The sequence below is a fragment of the Zonotrichia albicollis genome, chromosome 8, assembly GCF_047830755.1.
Source record: "Zonotrichia albicollis isolate bZonAlb1 chromosome 8, bZonAlb1.hap1, whole genome shotgun sequence".
Lineage (NCBI taxonomy): Eukaryota > Metazoa > Chordata > Aves > Passeriformes > Passerellidae > Zonotrichia > Zonotrichia albicollis.
In genome coordinates, this window is record NC_133826.1 from 14,553,361 (window position 1) to 14,579,298 (window position 25,938).

The following is a 25,938-nucleotide window of genomic DNA, read 5'->3' on the forward strand; positions in this document are numbered from 1 at the left end:
TACAGTTTATTGTGTTGCCTGAAGTCACACAAAAGTCATGAATCCCATTCAAATTCAACATCTATGACAAACTGGTTAATCAGACACTTTATTCTACTCCCACAACTCCTATAGTTACATGATTAACCACAGGAGTGTGCTTTGTGGCAAATGCTATTTGAACACCCACAATGAACATTTATTTTCTATTTCACAGTTCTACAGCCTTCCATTAGCAAGTGCTGTTCCTGGGTTGTCTGTCCCATAGGCCTTGACTATTTCAGATCCCACATGGACTGAAAATCCACCTCAGGCTGTATGAACTATTTTGGGAACTGTCACCCAGCTCACTGCAGAAGACATTTGAGGGATGAAGGGTGGACACTTGCAAGAAATGTCTCATTTCTCACGATTACCTATCTATGTTCAAGGGAACAAGCATGTTTTGTGCCTCCGGTGACAAGCTCTTTTATACAGTCGTAAATAAATTTTTATTAGTAAATACTTATTTAAAACAAACTTACCTGTTATGTGTACCAAATAGTTGTACATCCCGTACAACTCAAAATGTGAATAAAGAAACAAATACTGACAAGCGTGAAAACTACAACAAAATATGAAAACTACAACAAAATGCACACCATGGGAGCTTAGGTTTTCATTGCAGTACAGCTTTGTAGGGTATAGTGAACATTAGATATCAGATGTATTTTCTGAAAGCAATAAATAAATCATTGGATAATCTGAACACTTCTTATGAGGTCAGCTTTTTGATACAGCTATGTCAACATTTCATTTCTTCTCATCAAATTGTCTTGCAAATCAGAAAAAAATCTAAAACTGAGATATCTCATAAGGCTTAGTGATAACTACAAATTAAAAAAAAAAAAAAAAACCTGTATAATAACTAAGCTAATTCTACACGCACAGTATTGCCATTATTCTGCATATCCTTCCATTTTCCTTTCAAGAATAATGTGATTGTATCGGTATTATCTACATATATCAGTTACCTTGACCTGGTTGAAACCTACCTGGACACAAAACAAGCCCCAGAAAATAAGTTAAAATTCAGTCTGTTTTTTCTTTTGTCCTGCTACAAGTGAAGTAGTGCATGCCTGCAGAATCTGGCGGAAGTATCTCTTCAAAGTAGGAAGAAAACAACAGCTGCTTTGTAGGGAGAAGGTTCTCTTAAGAAAAATTTCCATTTATTAGGTTTTTCTGCTATACAGTCTGTGTTGCAGGAGCTATATATTAGCCACTGGGGATGAAAGGGAAAAAAATTAACATCTTCAACATAATCCTGGAAAGTAAGTACTCAGACCTAATCAGACTGATATTTAGGGTAAAAGCTCACTCATCACAGCCTGAAAAAGCAGCATCGAATGTTGTAGCTAGAGATTCTTGTGAAACACCACAGTTTAAGAGAGCCACTCATCTTTTCAATATCATGCATAAGTAGCTAACAATAGCTGTATTGTCTTCATTTGCCGAGAGTCTCTACTTCTTGTTCCTTGAGAAGAGCACTCAATACATTATTTCAAATATACACCTATGTGAAGTGACACACCTGTATCACATTCCTGCAGGAAGTCTCCCTCCTTTTGCTCTTCAAGTCTGAGTAAGATCCTGCAGTTTTTTCAAACAGCTCTAAGTACCACAATGTTACCCTCTGCAGAGTTCACACCATTATTTGCAGTAGTTTCAGATTTAAAATCTTCCCAGATACTGAATATAGAGAAATCCATAAACTCTAGCCATATTTTACTTCTTTGCACAGACAGGACCCCATCTGTACTCCAGACTTCCAGACCAAGTCTGAGGCCAGCTCAGGACTCAACTGCATCCACCCTTCTAGCACAGTTAGCTCTTCCATGGAGACAGTCACACATTTCCACTTCTGCAAGACGGGTTACACAACTCTAAAGCAAAAAATTAGTACAAAATCTTTATTAATTGCTAATCACCCAGTAGATAGAAACAAGAGTTTAAATATTTTAGTTATTTTGTCCTTCAAGGCATTATTATCCCAAAAGTTAAAGAAAACCAGGCTGAAGAAGGAAAGCCCAAGTAAAGCAAACACAATTGCCAGTCCCAGCAGGGCACCCACGAGCACATAATGGAACAGCAGCAGCCCCTGGTGGCACCTGGATCCTGCCTCAGCCATGGAGATCTCCAGCCACTACTGGCTTGAAAATAATCCTGCCTGCAGAGTCCTGTTCTCCTTAATATATTAAATTTTCCCTTAAGTTTTTTGAAAGCGTATTTATTCTTCCACAAGTAAAATTCAGGCAAGAGCTGCCCAACAGCTGGGAAATAGGAAACCAAACAGGAAGTGCACCCTGCTAAAAAGCAATGAATGACGGGATTCTGAACACCCATTTATTGGGCAAGAACAGGAGAAACACAAATATGATGCTGTCTTCCCAGCCTGACTACCCATGCAGCAAAAAGCCCACCAAGACAATAGTATTGGTTTATCATTATATCCACTTCTGCTCCCTTACAGGTGCTACATGAAAACCACACAAGTACCATCCTCTGCAGTTTACATGGGCTATTACTTCATCTCAAGCTGGAACTCAATGGACTGAATTCACTGCAGCAGAAACTGCAGCTTTTTACCTCAGTTTCTTTGAGAACTGCAGTTTCTTCTCTCCCTGTATGATCCTACTGCTATTTTTCCAGATAATCCAATCACTACACTCCATCCAACTCTGAAGTGAGTGGGCAGAGCAGCAATATCCTTCAGTGAAGGATTCTAAACTTGAGTTAATTTCCCACCTCTGACCCCGAGAAAGGCAGTTTAAGCTCAGACATCTTCCAAAAGGCCAATTACACAAGGATCAGAGCTATTCAAGTGATCACACATGCACAACAACCCAACAAGAGAAGATGGATCTGTACTGGGCAAGGAAAATCACACACACTGAGTAAGGTGAAGGAGACCTTGAAACATCTTACCTCTAACTTGGCTATTTTTATTACATTATAAACAAGAGACTTCCCCAAGGCTACACAAAAGATAACATTCTGGAGTCAATTAAAACAAAAAACCAAACAAAATACAAAACCAGCACCAGATTTGTATACATTGTATATAGCCCTATAACCACGGTAGCTTAAAAGTTTACTGCACACAAATCATAGAACCAGGGTTTTTTAGAATAGAATTTCACGTTTATTGTTCACATTTGAAATACTTTGGTTCCTGACTGAACCACTGAAAGTCCTAATGGATCTGTAAACTGAGTATCACTAGAAAACAATTTAAAATGCCATGTAAAATAATATTTATGTATGCATGTGTTTCAATTCATGGTTTCTCAGCATGACCACTTGTTCTATTTACAAATATATAAAGATTTGCACTTTAAATGATTGAGATATCAAAGAGGTATTTTCAAATCACACAATAAATATAGAACCTGTTTTGTTAAAAATCTACAGTATACTGTACATTCAAGTTGAGGCAAAAAAGGATTTAATGCCAGTTACACTTGGGACATAAATGAATGTTTCCAATAATTAAACAATTTCTAAAAGTGCTATCTCTGCCTGTGATGAAAGGTAACATTAGGATCCAGTATTTCATTACAGTCAAAGTTTCAGACCATTGCTTTATTCACAGAATTAGAGCTTCTGTTACTAGAAAAATATCAAAGCTTTTATATATTCTTAAATTTTCTTTCAAGACTTGCAAGAAAGAGGCAAAAAATGGTCTAAAAAATAAAAGCCATGTGCACACACATAGAAACACACCACGATTCAGATCACCACATAATCCTCCAGAAGAATGATCAAACTCACAGCATTCTGTTTCATTTAGAATGAGAAGTTTATGAACAAGTCTCTAACAAAAATCCCAGCAGGCAACCCTAGAAGTCTAAGGCAGCTGTTCCATGTGCAAGTTTCTACATAGAGTGTCGAGTCCAGAGTCTTCCCATGTCTTTGTGCATTCTTCAGTTTCTTCTTTGCCATCACTTCCCACCCACAGATTTGGCAAGTAATCTGCAGCAGGTTTTTCTGATGCAACACTGGAAGCAGAAAAAGAAGTTACAATGTAAATAATGTTTTGAATGGAAAAAGAGTATTGCTTTTATGATATAATGTTTAATACCCTTGGTTATATACCAAGCATAAGCTTTAGATTACGCTGTGCTCTCCATGGAGTTCAGCACTCTACAAACCAGCCACAACATTGTTTCACAAACCTGTTTTGGGTAATGTACTGGGATATCTGGCAAGGCTCTGGTGAAGCAGTAGTACTCAACACAGAGGGAGGTCTCTTTTGCTGAGATGCAGATCTCACTAAACGAAGGTCTGTGTCAGCACCTAGGAGAGACACACATCACTTAAACTGCAGCCCACTGGAAATAAGCAAGTCCTTCAAGGGTTTGTGTCCTCTGCTTTAAAGAAAAAAACAAAAACCCACAAAGACCTTAAAGAAGACCTATAATAAAACTGTCACTGATATAGATCTGGGATAACATTTTTAAAGTATCTGCAATGCTATTGAATCAAGTTATGTTAAAATTAGGACTCTAAATTTGAAAATGCAGCATTTGCATATATAGCTACCACTGAAGGTAGTCATATGAAGTCACTCAAGTGTAATTTCTCACTTTACAATTAATAAAGCTTTTTTATTCCTTAAGTAAAGACCTCTCCAGCATGCACAGACATAACACCAACATGAAACCTGCAAACTTGTCAGAATATAGACAACAAAACCAAAATGAAGTTAGATGGTTAGTTTCAAGTAAACAGTAAGACATCGCTCAAGTCAATGAAAAGACATGGCAAACTTAGCAGGGCCACATCAATCTCTTCTCACATTTATATTTCAAAGTTTTTATATGAAGTGGAAAACCAGAATTATTACATGTTCTTCAGTATTTATGAAAGCACCTGAAAGTTACGTGCTGTGCTGTCAGGTATTTGATATTCACCAGATTGTTTCACAAATATAAATTCTTTACATAAGTAATTATGAGGATGGGAGTTATAATTCCTTTTTGCAAAGGAAATTTTGAACCATCAGTTGCCCTGATATGTGGAGGTATACAGATGCATGGTCAAATTTTTTTGAGACCTTTTGGTTTTTTAATTGTTTTGTTCATAGTTGTGACTTCTTGAAAGGAAGAGAAAGAAACTGTGCAAGAACATAATCTGAACCAAATACTTGCTTCTTAAGAAGGCACTTGGAGTTGTTGAATTTTCAGACTTGCAATCAGCAGTCATACTTAAGAACTGGTGCTTCAGCCATGCTCCTCTATCTTCTTCAAATGCTTTTCTCTAAGAAAAGAAATGACAGTTTACACTTATGACCACAGGAAAAAACCTAGCCCACATTAAATTGATGCTATTCTATTTTAGAAAGCTAAAGTTGTAGCATGTCCATGTCACCAAGGAGAGCCAGCAGATTAACACAGCAAATACTGTCTGAGAGCAAGCTCTTAGCCCAAGGAAGACTGGCTGAGGAGGCACTTACAGCCAAATCCCACAGTTTGTTCACAGAGGTCACAATAATCCTTTCACTTCACTGCTCTACACTCCACTGACACCATCTCCTATGCTCCCCATTCCCCCAGAGCAGCACCACCTCTTGGAGCAGCTCTCATCCAAGGCAGCTACCAGGAACAATTACTTCTTAAACCTTCTAAACAGGGAAAAATTACACTGAAAATATCCCTGACTGCTTCTGTCTAAAACTGGGGCAAGAAAAACAGGTTGTTTCCCTTTCCAACCCCTCTAAGCACAGAAAAAGAAAATAATGCTTAACAGACATCGTCCAAGAGATCCAACAGCTCTGGAATCAAGCAACAAGCTATTTCATCTCCAAAAACCATCAGTGAAACAGGATGCTCCTATTCTGTGTCAGTAGAAAAACAGAGGAAGCTGAACTCCAACGCAAACTTTCACAAACACCTACAAAGCTCACAGCATTGCTTCTCATGTCATACCTCAGCATTCTGACAAGCTGAAGCATGAGCAGTTATACTTAGGCTGCAATGGAGTCCTAAACATTTCCAGATAAACAATTATTCTGTATTATCACTCACTGCTTTTAAAGCCGAATTCAATGTGCAACATGAAATTAACCCACTCACTAAAACGCAAATAAAATTAAATTAGTCATAATTTGTATTTGTTACCATGTGAACTACTGCTATCCCAGTAGCTTACGTAAAATTTGGAGTATTTTATATTCTGGGTCAGACAGGTTGGCCAGTCAGCTCTGTATTCTGTCTCCAACATGGCCACAAGAGATCCTATGTATGAGCACAGTCCCTTTCTGCAGTACATTCCCTCACAGGTTCCCATTCCCAAAAGCCATTTGATTATAGATACTGAAAGGCACCCTCTTGTGCCCCATTTTTATTATCTGTGACTGTGCTGCCCATAAGCTCACAAAAGTGCTTTTTGAACTTGATGGTACACATTGCCTTTACGATCTCCTTCCAAAAAAACCAGAAATCAACTACCTAACTATAAAAAAACTACCTTTTTGGGTATGTTTTTGATTTAATTTCAAAATTAAGAGTCCCCTCTAGTCCAAGTCTTGAGGGATTTGGTGAACAACAGTAGGGCTTTCATCTGCTCAAACTGAATCCACAGCTTTATAAATTTTAATCACATCCCACTCCAACTTTCTGCTCTGCACATCAAAGCAAGATGTTCTGTAAGCAATAAAGTCCATTTCTCTTTTCCTGTCATATCTGTACCATCCTAGTTCCACAATCACACCATGATGACCTTTCCCTGGCAAACTTGTAAGCCCCTTCACATTTTTGACCCAAACTATGGGCTAGACCAAAGGACATGTGCTAGAGCTCATTCACAGACATCTACCCTGACTGCCAGTACCTGTGCTTACTGCCCAGCTTAACTACAAAACCAGAACAAATAATGACGCTGTTAAGGGAAGCATAGTAATTACTTGGTGTTTTTGCAGAAAAAATGGTTTTCACGAAATCCTAGAAATCAAGTAGCTTTGAGATTCAACCCTGAGGCCAAATTTGACTGAAATTTGCACAGGCCTTACTTTTGTAGGAAACCAACCTTTACAAGTATCCAAGGGATTTAGGTAATAAATTTTGGAAGCACTTAAGACATTTCAAAACCTGAAACAAAAATGGTTCGGTTCCAGTTGCAGAAACTGTATTTTCCAATATATCCAAAAACCTTGGCTTTTTCAATTGCCAAGAGAATGATCTTCCAGAACAACTAAAGATATGTTTTTTACAGTATGGCAATGATCTTTTTCTATAGACATCAGAAACAGATATTGCTGGATGGCTGCACTTTGTCACACATAAAAGAAAGACTTGTAATTCATCTTTCATAAGAGCTCCCTTTCCCAATACCTCAAGTCCTAATCTAATAGCAGCTTCTGTAAAACTTTTTCGTTCCTTCTCAAAATTCCTTTTTTGCTCTCGAAACAGCCTCCATTCTTCCTGGAGACGCTCTCTTTCTTCCAACAAATAGCAGTCTTGTAGTAACAGAGTGGTGTCATCATCACAGGTAAGCTGTTGCTGTAGACATAAAGCAACAAAAGACATGTTCATTTGGAAGTGACTTAAGAGGTACGGTATTTCCACAGTTCCAGTTTTACCAGAAAAATGGTTGAAATCTAATATGGAAACAATGCATATCAAGTTGGTGGATAGTGGGGGTAGATTTCAGATAGCAATCAAAATGTCCCTGTTCAGACAGCCTCACCTTTGTTTAGCCTCCAAAATTATTCCTACCAGGAGTAAAAAGTCCTTATATTATTAACCAGGCCACTAGCACAGTTATACTCAGACCACCCACTAAGTTGTTTTCTTTTAAAAGTACAATCAAGGAATGGAGAGAGGCTCAAAGGCAAGAAGAGTGGAACATTAAATAAAATAAACTTGGATTCAATTAAGAAAAATAAGAAAAAATAAAGCCTACTACCTGTAAGAGCTGTTGCTGAGTTCTGATCATTTCTTTACATTGCTGAATCTCTAACTCTAACTTTCCAGTTTCTAGCTCATGGTCTTCTCTTGAAATGACATCTTTTTCATTCAAAGCTCCTGAATGTCCACGTGACACTATGGGAGAAAAAAAGCATCTTTAAAGCAAGTTGTAAAAACCCCAACACCTCATATCAGAGACACCTTGGAAAAGCAAAAGGTTTTGGACTCTTTGTTTCCGTGTGAAAGACAGATACACAGCGTACTCAAAAGTATTTCTATCAGAGACGAGAGTTCCAAAATTGGTGCTACAAGAGTAATTTGCATCACATCCAGTTCAAAAAAAAAAAAAAAAAAGCCATGAAAACATGGCTGTTTCACATTCCCCAAGGTAAACCAACCATCTACACTGCAGTAAGTGCTCCACAAAATCCTCAATTGCTCCAGCAGTCATTTAAAAGAAAAACTCAAGACAACTAAAGATTTTTTTTTCACTGACATGCTGTTAGCCCATTCTTCTGAGCCCATTTTTGAAGGGCTTATGTGTTCATAAAAATATGACAGTAACTATATTTATCACAGATATAAAAAGAAAGCCTTTTCCTTCAAGTCCTGTGAAGGAGAAATGGAGCTAACAAACACTGAATGCATGTTTTCATTCCAGTAAGGGAATGAATTACAGAAATGGTTGTATTTTGTACAATTACACACCGGCTTATTTAGCTCAATACATGCTAAATCACAATGATTGTCATAAGACAAGTTTTGGTCCCCTAAAGCCAGTACTTAAACATTAAGAGAATCCTGAAGGGCTATACTATGGTCACCCCCTATAAACTAAAAAAAATCTAGAAGATGACTCCAAAAAAAGAGCAAAAAATTGTAACACTTTTTCTCATGCTTACTTTTCAGTTAGTAACACCAAATAAAGTATTACAAGAATTCTTTAAATCCTTTCTAGGGTGTAAACATACTCTCAAAGGCCATCTGCTGTTTTATTTGCAAGGGCATGCATGACCTTCTCAATCTTACTCTTGACAGCAAACATCCCTGTGGTAGTAGCTGCATTTACTTGCATGGAAAAATAATACTAGGAAAGAATTTTATATATTTTTAGCTGTCTTAATGCTGTTTAACAGCTGGAAATGAGGAGAGTCCAGCACCATACCATCAGCCGGTTTGTTATAGAATGCCACAAGAAGTCCCAGAGGATGTGGCAAGACTAGGATCTTTAGAGGAAATTATATATTTTGCATCCAATTATTTCAAAGTGACACATCTGCAATACTTTTTCTAAAATGTATTTTATATGTACACATAATGCAGTTGAACACCAACCTTGGTTATCCAGCTTTTCAACGTGATTTTTCAACATTCGCCACTGCTTTCTAATGCTGTTGGTAAGCTGCTCTCGCACAGTTTCACAAGATAATTCCCACATATTCTCTTTGTTTAATTCTCCAATATCTTCCTCCTGGTCTGACAGCACCTGTAGAAGCAGAAATAAGAAGCTGCAAACCATTTCATCCCTCCAAATATGTGTATTTGTTTATATAAATATGTGCATAGATTCAATTTACTGAAGAGAAAGAAAATCCTTACATAAAGATTTTTCCATCCAGGGAAATTTGACTCTCGGGGAGTTCATCTCCCTGACAGCATAATGCTGAGGAGGCAAGTGAGCAGGCAGATGCCAGAGCCCCATCACAGCTAGCAAGGCTCAGTCACTCACATCTCCAACCCAGACAGGGTCAGAGTACTGAGTTCTGCTGTCAGACTTAGGCAGCAGCTGCCCCAGTATGGGGGAAGTCATCCAGTCAAGAACAGTACTCACACCTTATAAAGAAGGTGACAGAGAACCTACATGGCTGTTCTACACAGCCATGGCAGTAAACTCTTCAATAAAAATATCCTGTGTAAAGAAATATTTAAAATCTGGAAACAAACAAACACAGCTCCCTAGGCATCAAATATCCAGTATTTTGCAATACAGAATTACATACCAGTAGCTACTACATTTACATTCATTCAAAGAAGATTTTCAAGCTTTTAATTTACTTACTGGAAAGAATACACTGTATATTGTTCACAGAGAGCAGAATATTTATATTGGATGAATTTCACACAAAGCACACGATGTGCAATCCATTGCAACTCTCAGAAGACATTTACTTTCTTTTTAATAACTATCAAACAACTCCAGCACTATACCAAACTACCATGAAGACTAAATTTTAACTGAAGAATACTTACTGGCCCATCTTCAGATCTTTCTTTAGGTTTTTGTTTCTGTGGTGGAAGAAGTGAAATAATATCTTTCTTCATTTGCTGAAGAACTTTCTTTAGCTCAGTATTTTCCAGTAAAAGCTGTTTTTGGCGTTGTTCATAATCACTTAACAGAACTTTGTACATTTCTTCCTCGTTTCTGGAAGAAATAATCTTACAGTAACAACATACCAGCCCTCATACATGCTTCAATTAATGTTGTTCTAAGACAACTACCTGGCTTCTGTCTTATCAGTCCTCCATGCACCTCTCTTCCCATCAGCTCTACCAACATAATTTAGAACTTCCATAGCTACAAATGAAAAGGATATTTCAAAGTGTGAAACAATATGCAAATAGATAAAGATTTAGATGACATTTCATTTATATGTAGTTATAAAAAGATCATATTACTCAAATATCCCCCTCAAACTTCAGACTCATTAAATCACATGGCCCTGCTTAAAGCAAAAATAACATAGTCAAAGGAAAAAAGGTAAAATTTTTGAGTTCTGAAACTCAGAAGGATATATTCTCATCCTGTCTTTTTGATGCATTTCTTAATGACAATGACACCTTCATTCCTATTTCAATTTTTGTATCAATGTATCAAGTCTATGCTCATTCTGGCAATAATGCCAGTTTTATCTCCTGTTTAGGGTAAGGAACTTAAGATTGTTTCTTAAGGCATTCCTCAAAACTTCTGTCCACATTTGAATAAAAACAAAATCAAAAACCCCCAACCACACCAACAACAGAAACCCAAACCCAATGTAAGACTACAGATTGGTGGTCCAAGCTAGTTAGCTATCAACCAAACAGTAACTAGTTTTAAACCCCTGCTGTTTTTACCTCACTGATACTTGAGCTAGTACTAGCCACCAGAAGTCAAGAATGTTTAAGTTTTGCAGACCTCAGGGCGAAGTTTCTAGAGCTTACTGAAATGATAGCTTAAGATTTTCTGCAGCCAGAATAGGTGATTCTCCCACTGTGTCTTAACCTGGTTTTGCTTAAGCAGAAGGACTTACAGCAAACTAAATAAGCAGAGAACCATCTTGGCAACAACAGGAATAGCTTTCTTCTGGTTTTGTGACCTCAGTGAGCTCACTAAAACATGGCCTACAGCTGGCAAACAGCTGAGTTTGGGGGCAGCAGGTGGGCAAGAGCAGGAGTTCCTTCCACTGGAGATACATTATAGAAATACTTTAAGGGCAGATATATGAACCAAAAGGTACCCTTTTTTTAATACCTAATAACATACCCATTTTGATGGTTACCCATGTATTTATGGTAAATAGCACTGATGAATGTCTTGAACACAATTTTTGGGCAGTACAACATACAAGTACTCATGATAAAGGAGATCTGGTTTCTCCTAATTTCACATAGTACAGGATGGAACATCTGCCTTGTGTTACTTCCTCTCAAACCTCATTGCTTGTGCTAACCACAAGCAGAGCATTCTCCAGAGTAAAATCCTATGCAGTGTGCCTTCCTGATGGCAAATGCTTGGAACAATACAGATTTTATGACTTTATCCAAAATCTTATGATAGCAACAGTAGCAAGAAAATGGAGGCAAGATGGCTCTGGTATAGGCATTGATTCCTATGGAACCCTAGGAATAAATTTTACTTAGTAAGGGCAAAAAAAAAACCCAAAAAAACCCCTACCTCATTAGGTAAAGATCAGCATTTGGTTTATGCTTGGCAAGGAATCTTTTGGAACACAATGTAGAAAAGTCTTAGGCAGTCAGTTAACGTGAAATATTGCATCTTTTCTTTAACATTCTAATATCCAACTAAAATATGCAAGAGGGCCACATTGCATTTAATGATTAAAATACTTTAAAATGGCTATGGTTAACACACAGAATATGCTAATTTTGCTGTGGTAAAATTCAAAGAGCTACTTACCTAACTTTTTATCCTTTTTATTCATGACTAACTGATGTAAGCGCTCCTTTAATTTGTTATATTCTCTCTCTTTCCTCTTCATATCATGATTGTATTGTGTAGCTCTACTTGAAATTACATTCTGTAACTTCTGAACCTAAAAGCAATGCCACAAAAGCATGTTTCTCCTACTAAAGTATAAACATAAATTTCTTCAAAAAAGCAAAACTCATGAGGCAAAACAAAACTCCTTTTAAACTGTTCTTCTGGTGAAAGGAAGTGACAAAAGGAATCAGAAGAGCTCTCCCACCCCACGGATTCTGAACTCAGACTTATCTCAGGAGAGGTAGGTTCTTTTCAGCAGAAACCATATCATAAACAGCAGATTATAATACTATAATTTCTCTGAAGTACAGCTGAATTCATGTTCTGATAAGTAATACAGCCTTTAATGCCTTTATTGAGAGCAGAGAAGGATGTAGCTTTACTTTCAGTAATTCACGTTCAGGATCTAGGTTTACTCCAATCCTAAAGCATGCTTGTTAGGCTTACACTAAAAAATAAACTCCTCTTCCTTGGGGCAGCAGGACATTGAAAGAAACATTATTCCATTTGGTCTACAAGAACATCAAAAGATCATAAAGCAAATTTTTGACATATACTATCAATTCCTACGGTTGTATTGTTTGGGTTTTTTTAATTTTATGATTTAACCTTACAAACACATAGCACATTCAATATTTTAAACTGGAATTCCAGGAAGTTCATTATGAACAGTTAGTACTGTTATTCCCAACTGTATGAACATGTTTATGAACACAGAACATGCACAGAAACTTAGAGGAGCCACATTCACAAAAACACAGGAGCCGTGTGAAGTACAATGCTAGGGAAGGAGCATGAAGGAAACAAATGCCAAACTAAGAAGTGTCATGGATGTCAAAGTGTTTTCTGATCTTAATTGTTTCAAGATATTTAAGTTTAATGAGATGGCGTTTTTGAGCTGGGTTTCTCTCCACCTCCCTTCTTATTGGTCTTTTTCTCCTCTCTATAATGTAATAAGAAAACCCCAAAAGCCTCTATACACAAATGTTTAAGTGACTGAATCCTGTTGCCCCTCCTACTTTTTGATATATCTGAACATTCTAAGCTAAATTTGTACAGAAAATCCCAGAAAACTGCACATCTGCATTTCTGCATTACTCTCTACTATTGTTGTAACTTGGACCTATCCCTTATAGAACCTATTTATCCATATGCAACATGCCAGTCAACTTAAAGACAACATTTACCAAACAAAAAACCACATTCAAAATGAGCAATTACAAGACTCCGTGCATAAAAAAAATTCTTCAATATCTATAAATGACTTGTGTTAATGTACAAAACAACTCACTTCATCCTTTTCATTTTTAAGTAACTGGTGCAAATTTCTGTTCTTGCTTTGCAGTTGTCTGTCTCTTTCCTGAAGCCCAACTATTTCCCTTTTAGATAATTCCAACTGTTCCTAGAAAAAGTGTTGATAGTTCAGTATCAATAGGAATTAAAAGCAAAAATTTAAAAAAACCCCAACCAACCAAAACAAACAGGCCATGTTAACCAAACTGCCAAACCACCTCACATAAGATATGGCTTAGTATTTAACAGATTATCTTTTACAGTTAGGACTTTTTCCTTAAGTCAGGATTCTGTAAGCATATCTGTACTGTGAAAGTGAGGTGGATATTAAGCAACCTGGATGAGTTTGGAACTACAGTTTTACTGGACCATTTCTGTTGAATAATTAAGGGTACAATTTACACAGTTATACAGACTGTGACCATAATGCAAATGGAACATTTCACATATACAGAGAAGGCTAGACAGATGATCTCGTTACAACAGACAATGCAAACTAGCATTTTTAACAGTTTTGTCCATGAATGAGACTCAGACCTAAAATTGGCAGCTTAAATGACAAGGCAAATACAAACTTTTCCTTCCTATGCGTATTGGGGTACAAATGTGTAGATAAGTTTAAGCAACAAGAACTTCTAAACACACCACAGTGAAATACAGGTAACAATAGTGGAAGTCAAGAGGATTGCTGTATGGTAGCTGAAAGAATCTACATGAGGAACTTCACAATCTGACAGCCAATTAGATGCCCTGGGATTCATGCAGTACTAAGATTATTTCCCTCTCTCCCCTTACAGCTATTCATCTAGGGAAAACAACTGGAGTGTTCTAGGACCTAACATTTTACAGTGTTTGTATAAAAATCAGTGCAGTTACAGATTACTTTGAATCTGTAATCAAAATCTTTCTACATGAATGACCAATCTCAGCAAGAGGGCTACTAGGATTTTGAAAATCAACAGCAGTATTTTTCAAGGAGACAGTGCTGACCAGTCCAAGTGAAAAGCAAACCTAAACAAGCACTGAAATATTTTCTCTTTTTTTATATTTTATTTTCTTGACAGAATTAAGAGAAAGTCTTTTCTAATATGACTGCACGTACAAGTGCACCCAGGAACTTTCAATATATCAGCTACTCCACAGGGACTGGCCTTGAGCATGTGTTTATCCTCTGATAAAATGAAGCTTAGTAACTTGTGGTTTGACAACAGTTTCTGAGCAATTCTTACAAAGAGACTTTGTAGCTGGATGTTTGAGGCACCCAATAACAAAAAAACCACATGGAAAAAGCTAATGATATGGAAAAAGACTAAAAAACCCCACACTAGAAGAGTTATGCATGCTTTTACTTACTACAATTACATTGGGAATTTATCTTGAAGAGCTGGGCATACCCTTTTAAGCAATACTAAGTGATGGGAACTAAAGTGTTTAATGTTTTCACTCTAAGTGTACATTAACGCTCCCAATTCAAACAGTCTTCCCCCTTCCTTGATTAAGGAGGCTAAAATTCCAAGTAATTAAAAGTTCTCTTGTTAGCTCATAACTCATTAACACCAAGGCATTTTCATTTGGAAAAAAAGACTTCCAAAATCCCCAAAATAGACATGAAAATACAACTGTAAATTAGTAGTGGGTAGGAAAAAAAACCACAAAAAAAGAAGAGCTGCATAATTCTAGTGGAATGATCTTTTTTTTCTACCTTTAACTTAGTATAGCAGTTCTGCAAGTGATCCATATCACTTCCCAGTTTCAGATGCTGTATTTCTATTTCTTCCTGAGCTCGGAGGTTCTTGTGCTGCAGTACAAGCAATTCATTCATACAATTGACCATAGACACTAAATCTAATTCTTTTCCTTTGGACTCCACATAAATGGAGGGAAACCCCATCGTTGTTAATTCCTGGTAAAAGACAAGGGGGGAGGGGGGGGGAAATGAGATCAATAACTGGATCAATCTCCCACCATTCTCTAAAAGACAGAAACAGTTTCAGGTGAAATCCTGTAAAAGGGGGAAAACGTGACTCTACTTCCCACCAACTTCAGCTTCTGGGCACTGAGGAAGAAGCATTCTTAATTCAGTCAATCTTTTTTACCACAATTGATTGTGTGCAGATGACAATCCCCAATAAACAAAGATCTGGCTTACCCTATCAATATAGGATATACTCTGTTCAATATTCTCTTCTGTGCAGAAGGCACTGAAAAAGCTGTGCATGCTTTTGGCTGAAGGCAGTGACAAGCGTAGCACTTCTGAGCTCATGCTTGCAGGAGATTTCCTTTCTGAGGTATATGGAAATATATTTTTGCTATCTAAAAGTTAAACATTAAGAAGAAATCAGCTACTATTTTAACACATCACATAAAATCAAACCCTTATGTATTCAAGTTATTATTTACAGAAATTTAGATTCTAGAACTGAGAATTTGATCTAGAATGACATTAAACAATTCCTAAGATACATATAAAACAGAAACTTCCACTGAAGATTGAGACTCAATAACACTTTAAAGTGTTGTACCATTCAAACTTTACTCATCCACCAAGACAAAACTGAGCACACTTCCTTTTTTATTGACTTGCTACAACACAGGTGAAGAGATGCGCATTCAGTAAAATTCTTATAGAATGTATGGTATTATTATACTTATTAAGTATATGCTGTAATTTACTCTTCCACTAGGCAGAAATAGGCAAGAAAATATTTACTCCTTTAACAAATTTGTAACCAATTTATTAAGCAAAAGAATATAGATCAAGTAAAGAAATCTGTGAAAACACAAGATATATTGATAGGCATGATTATAAAAAATAAAATGTGACTGCAAGCTCTTAACCTTTCTATACATGTGCAAGTACAGTATTTTACATTAGCATTTCTGTAAGGACTCAATCCAAGGCAAAGCACTGTTTGTATTATTTACCACACTGTTTAACTACTCAAATACGTCATGCACAAAACTCCAGTCTCTCTCTAGCTGCTATAACATTGCTGGTAAAGTCAGGAAATTAACTAAAGTCAGAATATTCCCAGTTTACCTGACGACAGCAGTGGCACAGTAACAGTCCTCCAATCTCCCATAGCAACAGAGACAGGCTGGGTACCTGAGCAACTGGTTCAGCAGCAAAGTATTCAGTACAATTGCTGGCAACGTGTGTTACGTAGGCATCTCCTAAAATAGCAAGAGCATTTCAGATTAACAAAAGCAGCTAATACAGCTAGAAGGTTAAAGAAGGCACAGGAGAATGACTACTGAACTTGAACCACGTGAAATTTTTCTACTTCTTTACACTAAATTTGGAGCACAGTAAGCACAGCAAATAGTATACTGTAAAAAATGATGCATCTATCTATATTTATCCTTAACTGTCTTGTAAGCCATTAACTAAAGCCAAAATGCCATGCACACATGAAAACTAAGACTCATAGATAACTAGTTGTTTCTGTTGATGTACATCATAAAAAACAGAGGAAGACAAATACTTTTTCCTGCCATATATAACCACGAAGCAATTTTATTACTGTAAACTTAACATATGTCTGTCCCATTGTTATTTAAAGAGACTTATTACAAAGGCTCCAGAGAGGATATATCAGCAGGGGGCAAAGGAGCTTTTAATAAATATTTAACCATTTAAATTAACTTACACATTTATTAATATTGCCTTTCCCTAGCAAGCTGCTTGCTTCCTTGCAGAAACCCCAAAACTGTTGTACGAAACAAACAGGAGAAGCCTTGCCCTGCTGGCACAGGCTCAGTACAGCACTGTCCCTCTGGAAACCAAAGGGAAGCCACCCACTCTAAAGAAAGAACAAACTGATTGTCCCCTCACCCCACCTCCACCACACAGAAGGCACATAATAGCATTAGTTATCTCTCACTGCTGGAAACTTTAAATCCAGCTTGGATGCTAAAGATTTGGACAGCACAACCCATCAGCTGTTAGGGGAACAAAGATACTTCAGGGAAACAAACTTTCCACCTGACAGAGAAGAAGGCCCCTTTGTTTCCACCAACACTTTGGAACAAAGTCTAAAGTCTGCTCTAGATGGATTCAGTAGATTTTAGAGCACATGCATGTTCTTCCCTAACCCCTTGCTAATGTTCCAATATACACACTTTGGCTAAGCAACTTCTAAATTTATGACACCAAAACCTGGTATTTTTATCACTGTGGAAAAAATATCATTTGGGTGGGCAAAGAAGGGAAAGGACAGGAGGGAGTGTTTTGTTACCCCTAAGGTCTCTTGAGAACACAGACAGTAAAAATCCTTATCAAATGACAAAGCACAACATACAGTGTCCAAAGAAACACCAAGTTTGTAAGAGATCATACTGGTGAACAGACATGTTACAGAATGCTCAGCACTAAAAAAAAATTCTAAATAATTAACCAGCTGGATTAATACATTTTCCCAGGTTCATAAATGTACATGGGAAAAAAAGGTAAACAGTTATTCCTCATGTGTTGTAATTTAGTAGCTCCTGAAAACTTTCAGATCAGAAAGTACACACAAGCCAGCAAGAAAACAGTCAATGAAATTATCTAGTTGCTGTTCTTGGTTTGTTCTACTTTCTCTCTACACTTGATTTATGCATATTTTCAAATTTTTCCCCCCATAAAAGCAAGATGCTCACAAACTAACTAGACAACAGTGCCTTCAAAACAAAATTCAAAGTCAGTAAGTATTAAGAGAACACACTTCTTACATTCTACTTTATTTCTGCTGGATCCATCAGACAGATAAATGCATAAATACAAGAGAAAAAGGCATCAAATAAAGGTACAAGTACATTTTTATTACTGACATCACAACCCTGCAGTCTTATAGCATTTTTCAAAAGATTATTAAGAACCATAAGATACAAATTCCATCAAGGACTGTTGGAAAATCCACGAAAATACTTATCTCATTTTAGATATGGTGCTACTTCCAAACAAACTGGCTTTTATTCTTTAACAGACTGCACCCACACTCCCTGCACACACAGTATTATCAGCCCCCAGGTCTCTGCACTGACAGAACTATTCTGACACAGCATCTGCCACCCTAAACAATGTCTGACTGGAAGCAGCACTAACCCAGGTGTAGGAATGCAATGATTCCCTAAATTTGCACCCTGCAAGCGACACACACTCATTCAGAGTAGATGCTTCAGCAAGAATACCCTGTGCACAGGGATTTTTTATAGTTAATTCCCTACCAGGTTCAATGACCTGCCCAAAACCCTGTAACCACCCACTGCTCTCTAGAGGTAACTGCCCCAGCTGGGATTGTCACTTCCTCTCCCAAGCAAGGAATTCCTGGAGGCCAAGACAGATGGATTGTGCAAGAATCTGAGCCTCTGGGACCCAACTTCCAAAGTGTGAATACAAGAGCAGACCAATCTCACTGAAAAAAGAAATCTTATATACAACAAAAAGACCCAAACATACACCCCACTAAAATCACAGAGGGTTTGATTACACCAAGGAAGTAGTAATCAAACCAAGGCATTTAAGTGCTAGTTGGAACAAGTGAAGTACAAAAACCCCAAGGAACTTTAAAAAAAGCACTGTCACGGTAATAACACATCAGAACTTCTTTGAAAGTCACCTTGGGAATTTTGGACAAAAAAACCCATGTAAGTATTCCCAGAAACATCTAGATAATTCATTAATAAATACAGCTTTCTTTTCAAGAACATGACTAAAGTTCAAAATTAGTATATTTCATAAGTTCAAAGAGCTGAAAAAAGCCATTCATAAAAGCACTGGCTTGTGTTTTGGGGGGACAGGAGAGGAACTGACAAATGTGCCAAGATTTAAGACAGAAATCTGATAATTTAAGCCTGAGTGCAGGCCATATAAAAACTTGAAAGTCGTAAGCAACAAGAAGTAGAATTATAAACTTAACATAAAAGCACACTTAAATTTTCTAAATATCATGTTTAAACTTGAAAAGGAGCAGTTGTAACTGGGTTTGTAAAACACACTCAAACAACCAGCAGAGAATTGCCACAGTGCTGTGATCATATTGCACCATCTGGTCATCCCCGACCCAGACAGGGTGTGACACAAGTGGGAAATGCAGTATCTGCTAACCCAGAAAACTTCTACCCCTGCCAAGGTAGGGAGGATATGGAAAAGCACCTCTGGAGAGGTGCAGTGCCTCAGCAGAAAGTCATCACCAACCAGAAATAATCTACCATTCCTTCTCTGTATATTTCAAATACAACAACTTGTGACATGCATGTGTTTCAACTTGTAAAACTGTGGGGGTACTTAGCATTTACTTGAAGACCAATGTGATTCTTTTCTACCAAAATAATACCAAAGGGAGCTATGGAGCTGCTTAAAGCTTTTACACTTGTCTAAGTGTAATCCACAGATGTCACACAGATGGCTTTTATCTGATAGATAAAGAGACAGAGAACTGGTAAATTTAGGGTGCACTCTGGACATGACACTGAAGGTTTACAAATACATCCCTGATTATGCCATGATATATACTTGCTTCAATTCATGTAAGTGCCACAAAAGTCCCTGCATTTCCTTCCTAGAGTTTTGACATTCATTGTCTCTCTACACAATTCCTAATAACAGTTTATCATTAGTGCTAATATATGTATTATATCCAGTGACAACGGTACAGTAAAAAGAATATCTTCCTCTAAAAATCTGTTCATTCTAGTGACCTTTATTTAAAAATGTAATTTTAATGATGGCTCTTGTAATTAAATCTGAGCCCAGATTTTTCTTTCCACATTTACAAAATTGTGGCAATTTAATCACTAATCTATTAGCTTCAAAATGAGGGTGAAGAAATCCCTCAATTTATCCACATTCCATGGAAACTTTAAGTAATATCAGATTCTCAGGTGAATTTCCCAGTATTCCCAGCAGCATAAACAATCAAGTCAAATTACCCAGCCTGTGGGTGTGAAGTCTCCGTTCACCCTGAATGCATCATACTCAAAAACCCCAACTACCTTTCTCTCCTCCATTTTACTTAAAAAAAACAAACAGGAAAGCAAATTAAAATTACTAAGAGCTTTAAGAAAAGAACTATTCAATCTTCTCAACACATAATTACACAAGAATATACTCTTACATCTGATAAAATTCAGTGTTCAATGACTGATCTATCATGGTCTTTGCCTCTAACACTCAGGTTACAAGGAATATAATCTGATGTACTGCCTCAAGATTCAACTCTACATGCTACATACAGAGATGACTGAAATTCTGTTACTTCAATCACTGAAAAATTGAAACACATGGAAACATTTTATCTGGCTCCCAAAGTCCTACCCCATTTTGAACTAACACGATGGATTTCACATTAGCATTTTCCTATCACTAAACAATTACTCTATTGTTAATCTTCAAAACTGCATTTCTCCCTTTGCATTCACAACCCATTTACTATATGTAGCCAGAGCAGAACATTCTGTTACAGACAAGAGAACCTCAGAAACCATCTTCTGCATGTTCTCCTCTTCTCCCTGAGGTCAGCTTGAGCCAAACTTTACAGCTAGCAGTCTCTGCAAGCAGACAACTTTTTAAAAGAAAAGCAAACTGCTGTCTTATTAGTTCCTAAAGCTGGTGAGATATTTACTGCGGAGAGCCAGAACTAGTATTCCAGATATCACAAATTAGGAAACTTACTTGTTTCAGCAGCATGTAACGTGAAAGCTAAATCAGGAATGGAATGCAAGAAGATAACTACATAATTTCTCTAGAGATTACCAGGGAACTCAAGGAATAACTCTCCTGTAAAATCTACGTTTCTGTTAATCAAAACATGTCACAGAAAAGACTTGACAAACAAATGGGACTGGTGAAGAGTCAGCATACCTCCAGTGGAAGGAAGGAACACTAACCAGTCTGCCACAGTGCTCTGGAAGAAGGAATCATCCAACACACCTGGGCAAGACAGCATAATTGGATTTTCAAAAAGCTTTTCACAATGTTCCCTCCAAAAGCTCTTTAATTAAGGTGTTAAGGAATTTATTAATGATCAATTATAAATGGAAAGGGCAAAGTGTAGGAACAAGTTATAGATGGCCGAGCAAAGTGTATGAAAGTGACAAAGGGAGAAAGATTAGAGTCCCAAAGGGGTCTGTGCAAGCATCTCTCCATAACACATGACATACTCTTGTACTACACAGAGTTATTCACAAAAGTAAACACAGGCTGAATGACAAACTGCAGAAGGCTGTCCTCAAACTGAACAAATGGATAATAAAAACCAGCAGCTGAAATTCCTTGTTCATAAACACAAGCACAATGAAAAAGACAACTCTGCCATGCCCTTAAACCAACAGGCTCTAGTTAGACATTATCATGCAGGAAGAGATCCCAGCCCCTATGGCTGGTCTCTGGAAATAGCAGCTCCCAGGCAGTTAGCAGAACCCTGGGGCAGAGGACAGAAGAGAGCACCATAATGTCTCCCGATGAATACTAAGCTTCTACACATTAAACATCTCACAGAGATATAACCTGCCCTGTAAAAAAGACATAATATACCTAAATATGGTGCAACAAAGATCAAGCAATACATTTGTGCAAGAAACTAACAAGCTGTGACTTCAACGAGAAAAGAAAACAGCTGGAGAAACAGGACCAACATACAGAAAAATATTCTTTGCTTCTTTTAACACAGCAGTTATAAAGAACGCAATGAAACATTCAGTGCACAAGCTGGGAAATAAGGGCATTTTTCCACATAAAACACAAACTGTGGATTTGCATCACCATGAGCTGCTGTGAATACTCAATACATAAACTGCCTCCAATGTTTTGAAAAGCCTCCATCAGCATCTATTACATTTTAAAAGACAGATGCAGCCTTCAACTCCAGACTGCAGCATCTTGGGAGGATGCACAGATAAAAGCATTGCTGTACAACCCAACTGTACTTAACAGCTTTTCCTTAGCATCTGCTGCCAGCTTCAGAACCAAGATATTGAGCCCCATGAGCCTGCTGTTACCCTCTCCTGTGATCTTTCCAGTCCAAATTATAACTGATATTGGTATCACAGCTTTCTCCCCCAACTCCCCCAAAAAACAAACCCTAGAAACAATATCTTCCTCCATAAACACCTATAATCTGAAATCTCCATTCATAGTATCAAATAATTTCCTCTAGGTCTCCTTTCCAAGTTCACTACTGAAATTCACCTCATACGTTCACATTACACTTCCAATACTTCGTATTTTAAGCCATTGCCCTGAAATTCCTATCATACCTTGGCAGCCTATGGAGCTCTGCTTAACTATTTCACTCACCACCGCCAGCAGCAGAGCGTTCTACACAATCTGGGGATGCAGGAACACTACAAACTAGTCCCGCATTACGATTTGATCTTCAAATTTAAAGTAGTTTTGCTGCGAATTAATAAAATTAAAAATTAAAAATAAAGCGAAACCTGTACTCCTACATCACGTGAGCCTAGCTCAGCCCGAGCAGCCACAGATTCCCTGACTCAGTAGAAAGCTTTACGGCTCTCACCTCCGAGCATCAGCCGCTTGTAGGCTCACAGAGATAGCAAACGCTGGGCCTTACAGCGCCGGGAGCGCCGGCAGCCCCAGCCCCGCCGCGGCTCTCCCGCGTCCCGGGGATCAGCCGGAGCCTGAGAGAATGGAGCACATACCAGCACCCACAACCCGCCCGGGCCGGCGGCTCCTGCGCCCCCGCACGGGGCCCTGCCCGGCCCGGGGCGAGCCCAGCCCACGGGAGCGCCGCAAGCCCCGGGCTCGGCAGCGGAGCCCGGCAGAGCAGCGCCGCTACCTCCGCCCCAGCCGCCGTTACCCGCCGCGCCCAACGCCCCGCCCGCCCGCGCACCCCCCACCTGCTGCGGCCGCAGGGAGGCGGAGGGAAGCGGCTCCCGAGCGAGTCCCGCGGCCGGCACGGCCCCGGCCGGACCCCGCGGGGTTAAACCCGCGCCGCGCCCCGCCCCGCCCCGCCGCCATTGGCCGCGCGGTTGCCGGGAGACCTTGAACGGCACCTGCCGCCCCCCGCGGGCCCAGCGGCGCCTCCGCCACCTGCCCCGGCCCCGCCCGCTGCCAGGCCCGGCTCCTCGTGCGGCGGAAACCCGGCCCCCTGGAGCCATCGCTCCCTGCCCGTGTCAAAGGCGTTCTCTCTCTCTCTGAAAAGCTCTCTTCAGGAGCGGGAAGGTGTGGTGAGGTTTGCCCTGAGCCATCTCCAGGCTCTCAACAAGTCCAACTCCCAGCCCGAGGGGCAGAGCTGCTCCAGCTCTGAGTCTCTTCGTGCTCTCCTCAGGACCCGCTGTCCCGGGGCAGCACCGTTCTTGTGCTGAGCACACCGGGGCTGGGTGCAGTGCTCAGGGCAGGCTCTCACGGAGCAGAAAGGGAGAATCCCCTCCCTGACCTGTTGGCCATGGCTCTTGGGATACCGCCCAGGACGGGGCTGGCTTTCTGGGTTGACTCATGCCCACCTTTTCCTCCACAAGAACCCCCAAGTGCTTCTCCACAGCTCCTCTCAATGGGTTCTTCTCCCAGTCCCATGTCACAAAAATGCGTCCCTGTGGAAGACCTGACAGCCTTCTCTGTGGCTGGGAGTGATGCTGAGGGAGGGCTAAGATACTCAGCCTGGCACATGATTTATTCCCCAGAGAACATCAATTAAACTTTCCAATGTCTCACCATTAAACATGTGACGTGTTGCCTTTCAAAATTGGAAGTTTTCATCCTAATGTATTTCTAAGTTAATAAACAACAATTTTCGTTATTATCAACCTTAACCTGTTGTGGTATTTTTTTAATTACTATGAGGTCACCAGAACAGGTCCAATATTCTCTTTACATTTAGTTTTGAGGAGAGCACTTTGTTGGAGGATTCGGTGCAAGTAATCACAAGCATTAAACAAAGCGATCTCAAGGAAAGGAGATTCATCAGAAAATCCAGGACCATAAAAGGGAAATTTTGAGGCATGGGGTGTTCACAAACAACCACCAAAGACGCTCAAAAGACCTCATATTCAAATAAGTTAATGGAATTAATTAACATCTACATATGTATTCAGGAAATGTAATGAATATGTAGTAGAAATGTGATGAATATGCATTAGTTCCACGGATATAACCTGGCCTGTTAGGTTGCTCTTCATGAATACTTTGAGGAGAAAGCCCCATGCATCAAGCGCTGCTAATAAACTACCGCCAGCTTTCTAACCTAGTAAATTTATTGGGAGACTTTATTTCCTGGGTTTTGGTGACAGGAAGAGATTGATGATTGTTTTTGCTATTTTTTCTTCAAAAGCTAGGGTGTTATAGACCAGATAAAGACACTAAAAAAAAGGGAAAAAAATTACAGAAAAGAGACTTAGAATGCAGTAGACAGAATGACTATTGTGACTGCAAAGACACCACCACAGAGAAATAGCTGTGATTAGGATATAAAATATTTATTTTTAATAGATTGTAGTTACATACATTTTCTTAAATTCAGTTGTCCAGCCAAGTTGGCAAATTTTGCTTATTTTCTGAGTATTTTCAGTATAAGAAAGTGGTAACAGGACACAAGTAGTACCATTAGCATTTTCACTGTTAGAGTCACCATGTAAACAGAACAATGCTCTGTGTCCAACAAGGGATGGAGCTGCAAAAGAAAATGGACCTTGTAGGTTTTCATGCCACAAATACAGCTGTGATAAACTTCCCTACATCTCTCTCACACTGCTTGCCCTGCTTCCAGATTCTCTTTCATTCAGCATTTCTTGTTTTCAAAAGTCAGGTTAAGAATGGAAAAATGCTGAGTAAGGTCAAAATCAGCCTTTCAAAAGCAAAAAAAAAAAAAACTTTCAGGGGCAAAGTATACTCCTGCTACACATATTGGAAATAAAGGTATTTCTTCCATTTATGAGCAGACCATAACTAACTTTCCAGGCAGGTGGAAAAGAGTAGGGGCAAGTAAGCTGACTATTTCTTGCTGTGTCAGAAGGACACTCTATCAGCTTGCAAAAATACTGATTATTGTTTTGGCTTTTGGCACCTTTGCAAAAGCATAAATTTTTTTTCTAATAACTGGAATTTTTTTTTTTGTGTTATTTGGGTTGTAGGAAATCATTCCTCTCAGTGCAGAAGAAAACTTCCATTTTATCACTCTGGTTAATGCAGACACTTTGGATCTTTATTCTGCAGCCTTGCCACAGGTGCACTCCGAGGAGGAAGCAGACTTACACAGAATATGTTAGTGTTAATGGCAAGGGGGACAACAGACCTTGTTCACAGGAAGGATTAAGCTCCTGGAGCTTTAAAACATAATGCAGGCATGGGTGGTGCCGAATTCCCTTTGTCCATTTGATCTTAGCAGCTGTTCCTGAAGTTGATGCTATTCAAAGGAGAGCTCCCCAAGCACTCTGCTGTGCATCATGGATCAGGTTTGGTTTATGTTTTTTTAAAAGGCTGGCCAGGAAAGGAAAAGTCTTTGTGAGATGCATTCAAGCAAA

At 38.8% G+C, this 25,938-nt stretch overlaps 1 protein-coding gene across 5 annotated transcripts; it reads right to left on the reverse strand.

Annotated features, from left to right (window-relative positions):
- Positions 1-2,939: 2,939 nt before the first annotated feature.
- On the reverse strand, positions 2,940-23,455 carry SSX2IP (SSX family member 2 interacting protein). 5 transcript variants are annotated; one of them, XM_014263849.3, is made up of 15 exons: positions 23,320-23,452; positions 22,980-23,100; positions 16,520-16,653; positions 15,629-15,792; positions 15,182-15,382; positions 13,478-13,588; positions 12,103-12,238; positions 10,425-10,500; positions 10,176-10,347; positions 9,261-9,411; positions 7,924-8,060; positions 7,350-7,517; positions 5,169-5,277; positions 4,194-4,314; positions 2,940-4,016 (listed from the first exon to the last, which is right to left on the reverse strand). In XM_014263849.3, exons 3-15 carry the CDS (start codon positions 16,560-16,562, stop codon positions 3,866-3,868), a joined length of 1,740 nt encoding a protein of 579 aa, XP_014119324.1. In that variant the 5' UTR covers positions 16,563-16,653; positions 22,980-23,100; positions 23,320-23,452; the 3' UTR covers positions 2,940-3,865. The 5 variants fall into 5 exon arrangements, with proteins under 5 accessions (XP_014119324.1, XP_074402148.1, XP_014119325.1 ...); XM_074546047.1 differs by lacking the exon at positions 23,320-23,452 and adding an exon at positions 21,323-21,391 and having other exon boundaries at positions 22,980-23,297; XM_014263850.3 differs by lacking the exon at positions 22,980-23,100 and having other exon boundaries at positions 23,320-23,455.
- Positions 23,456-25,938: the final 2,483 nt, after the last annotated feature.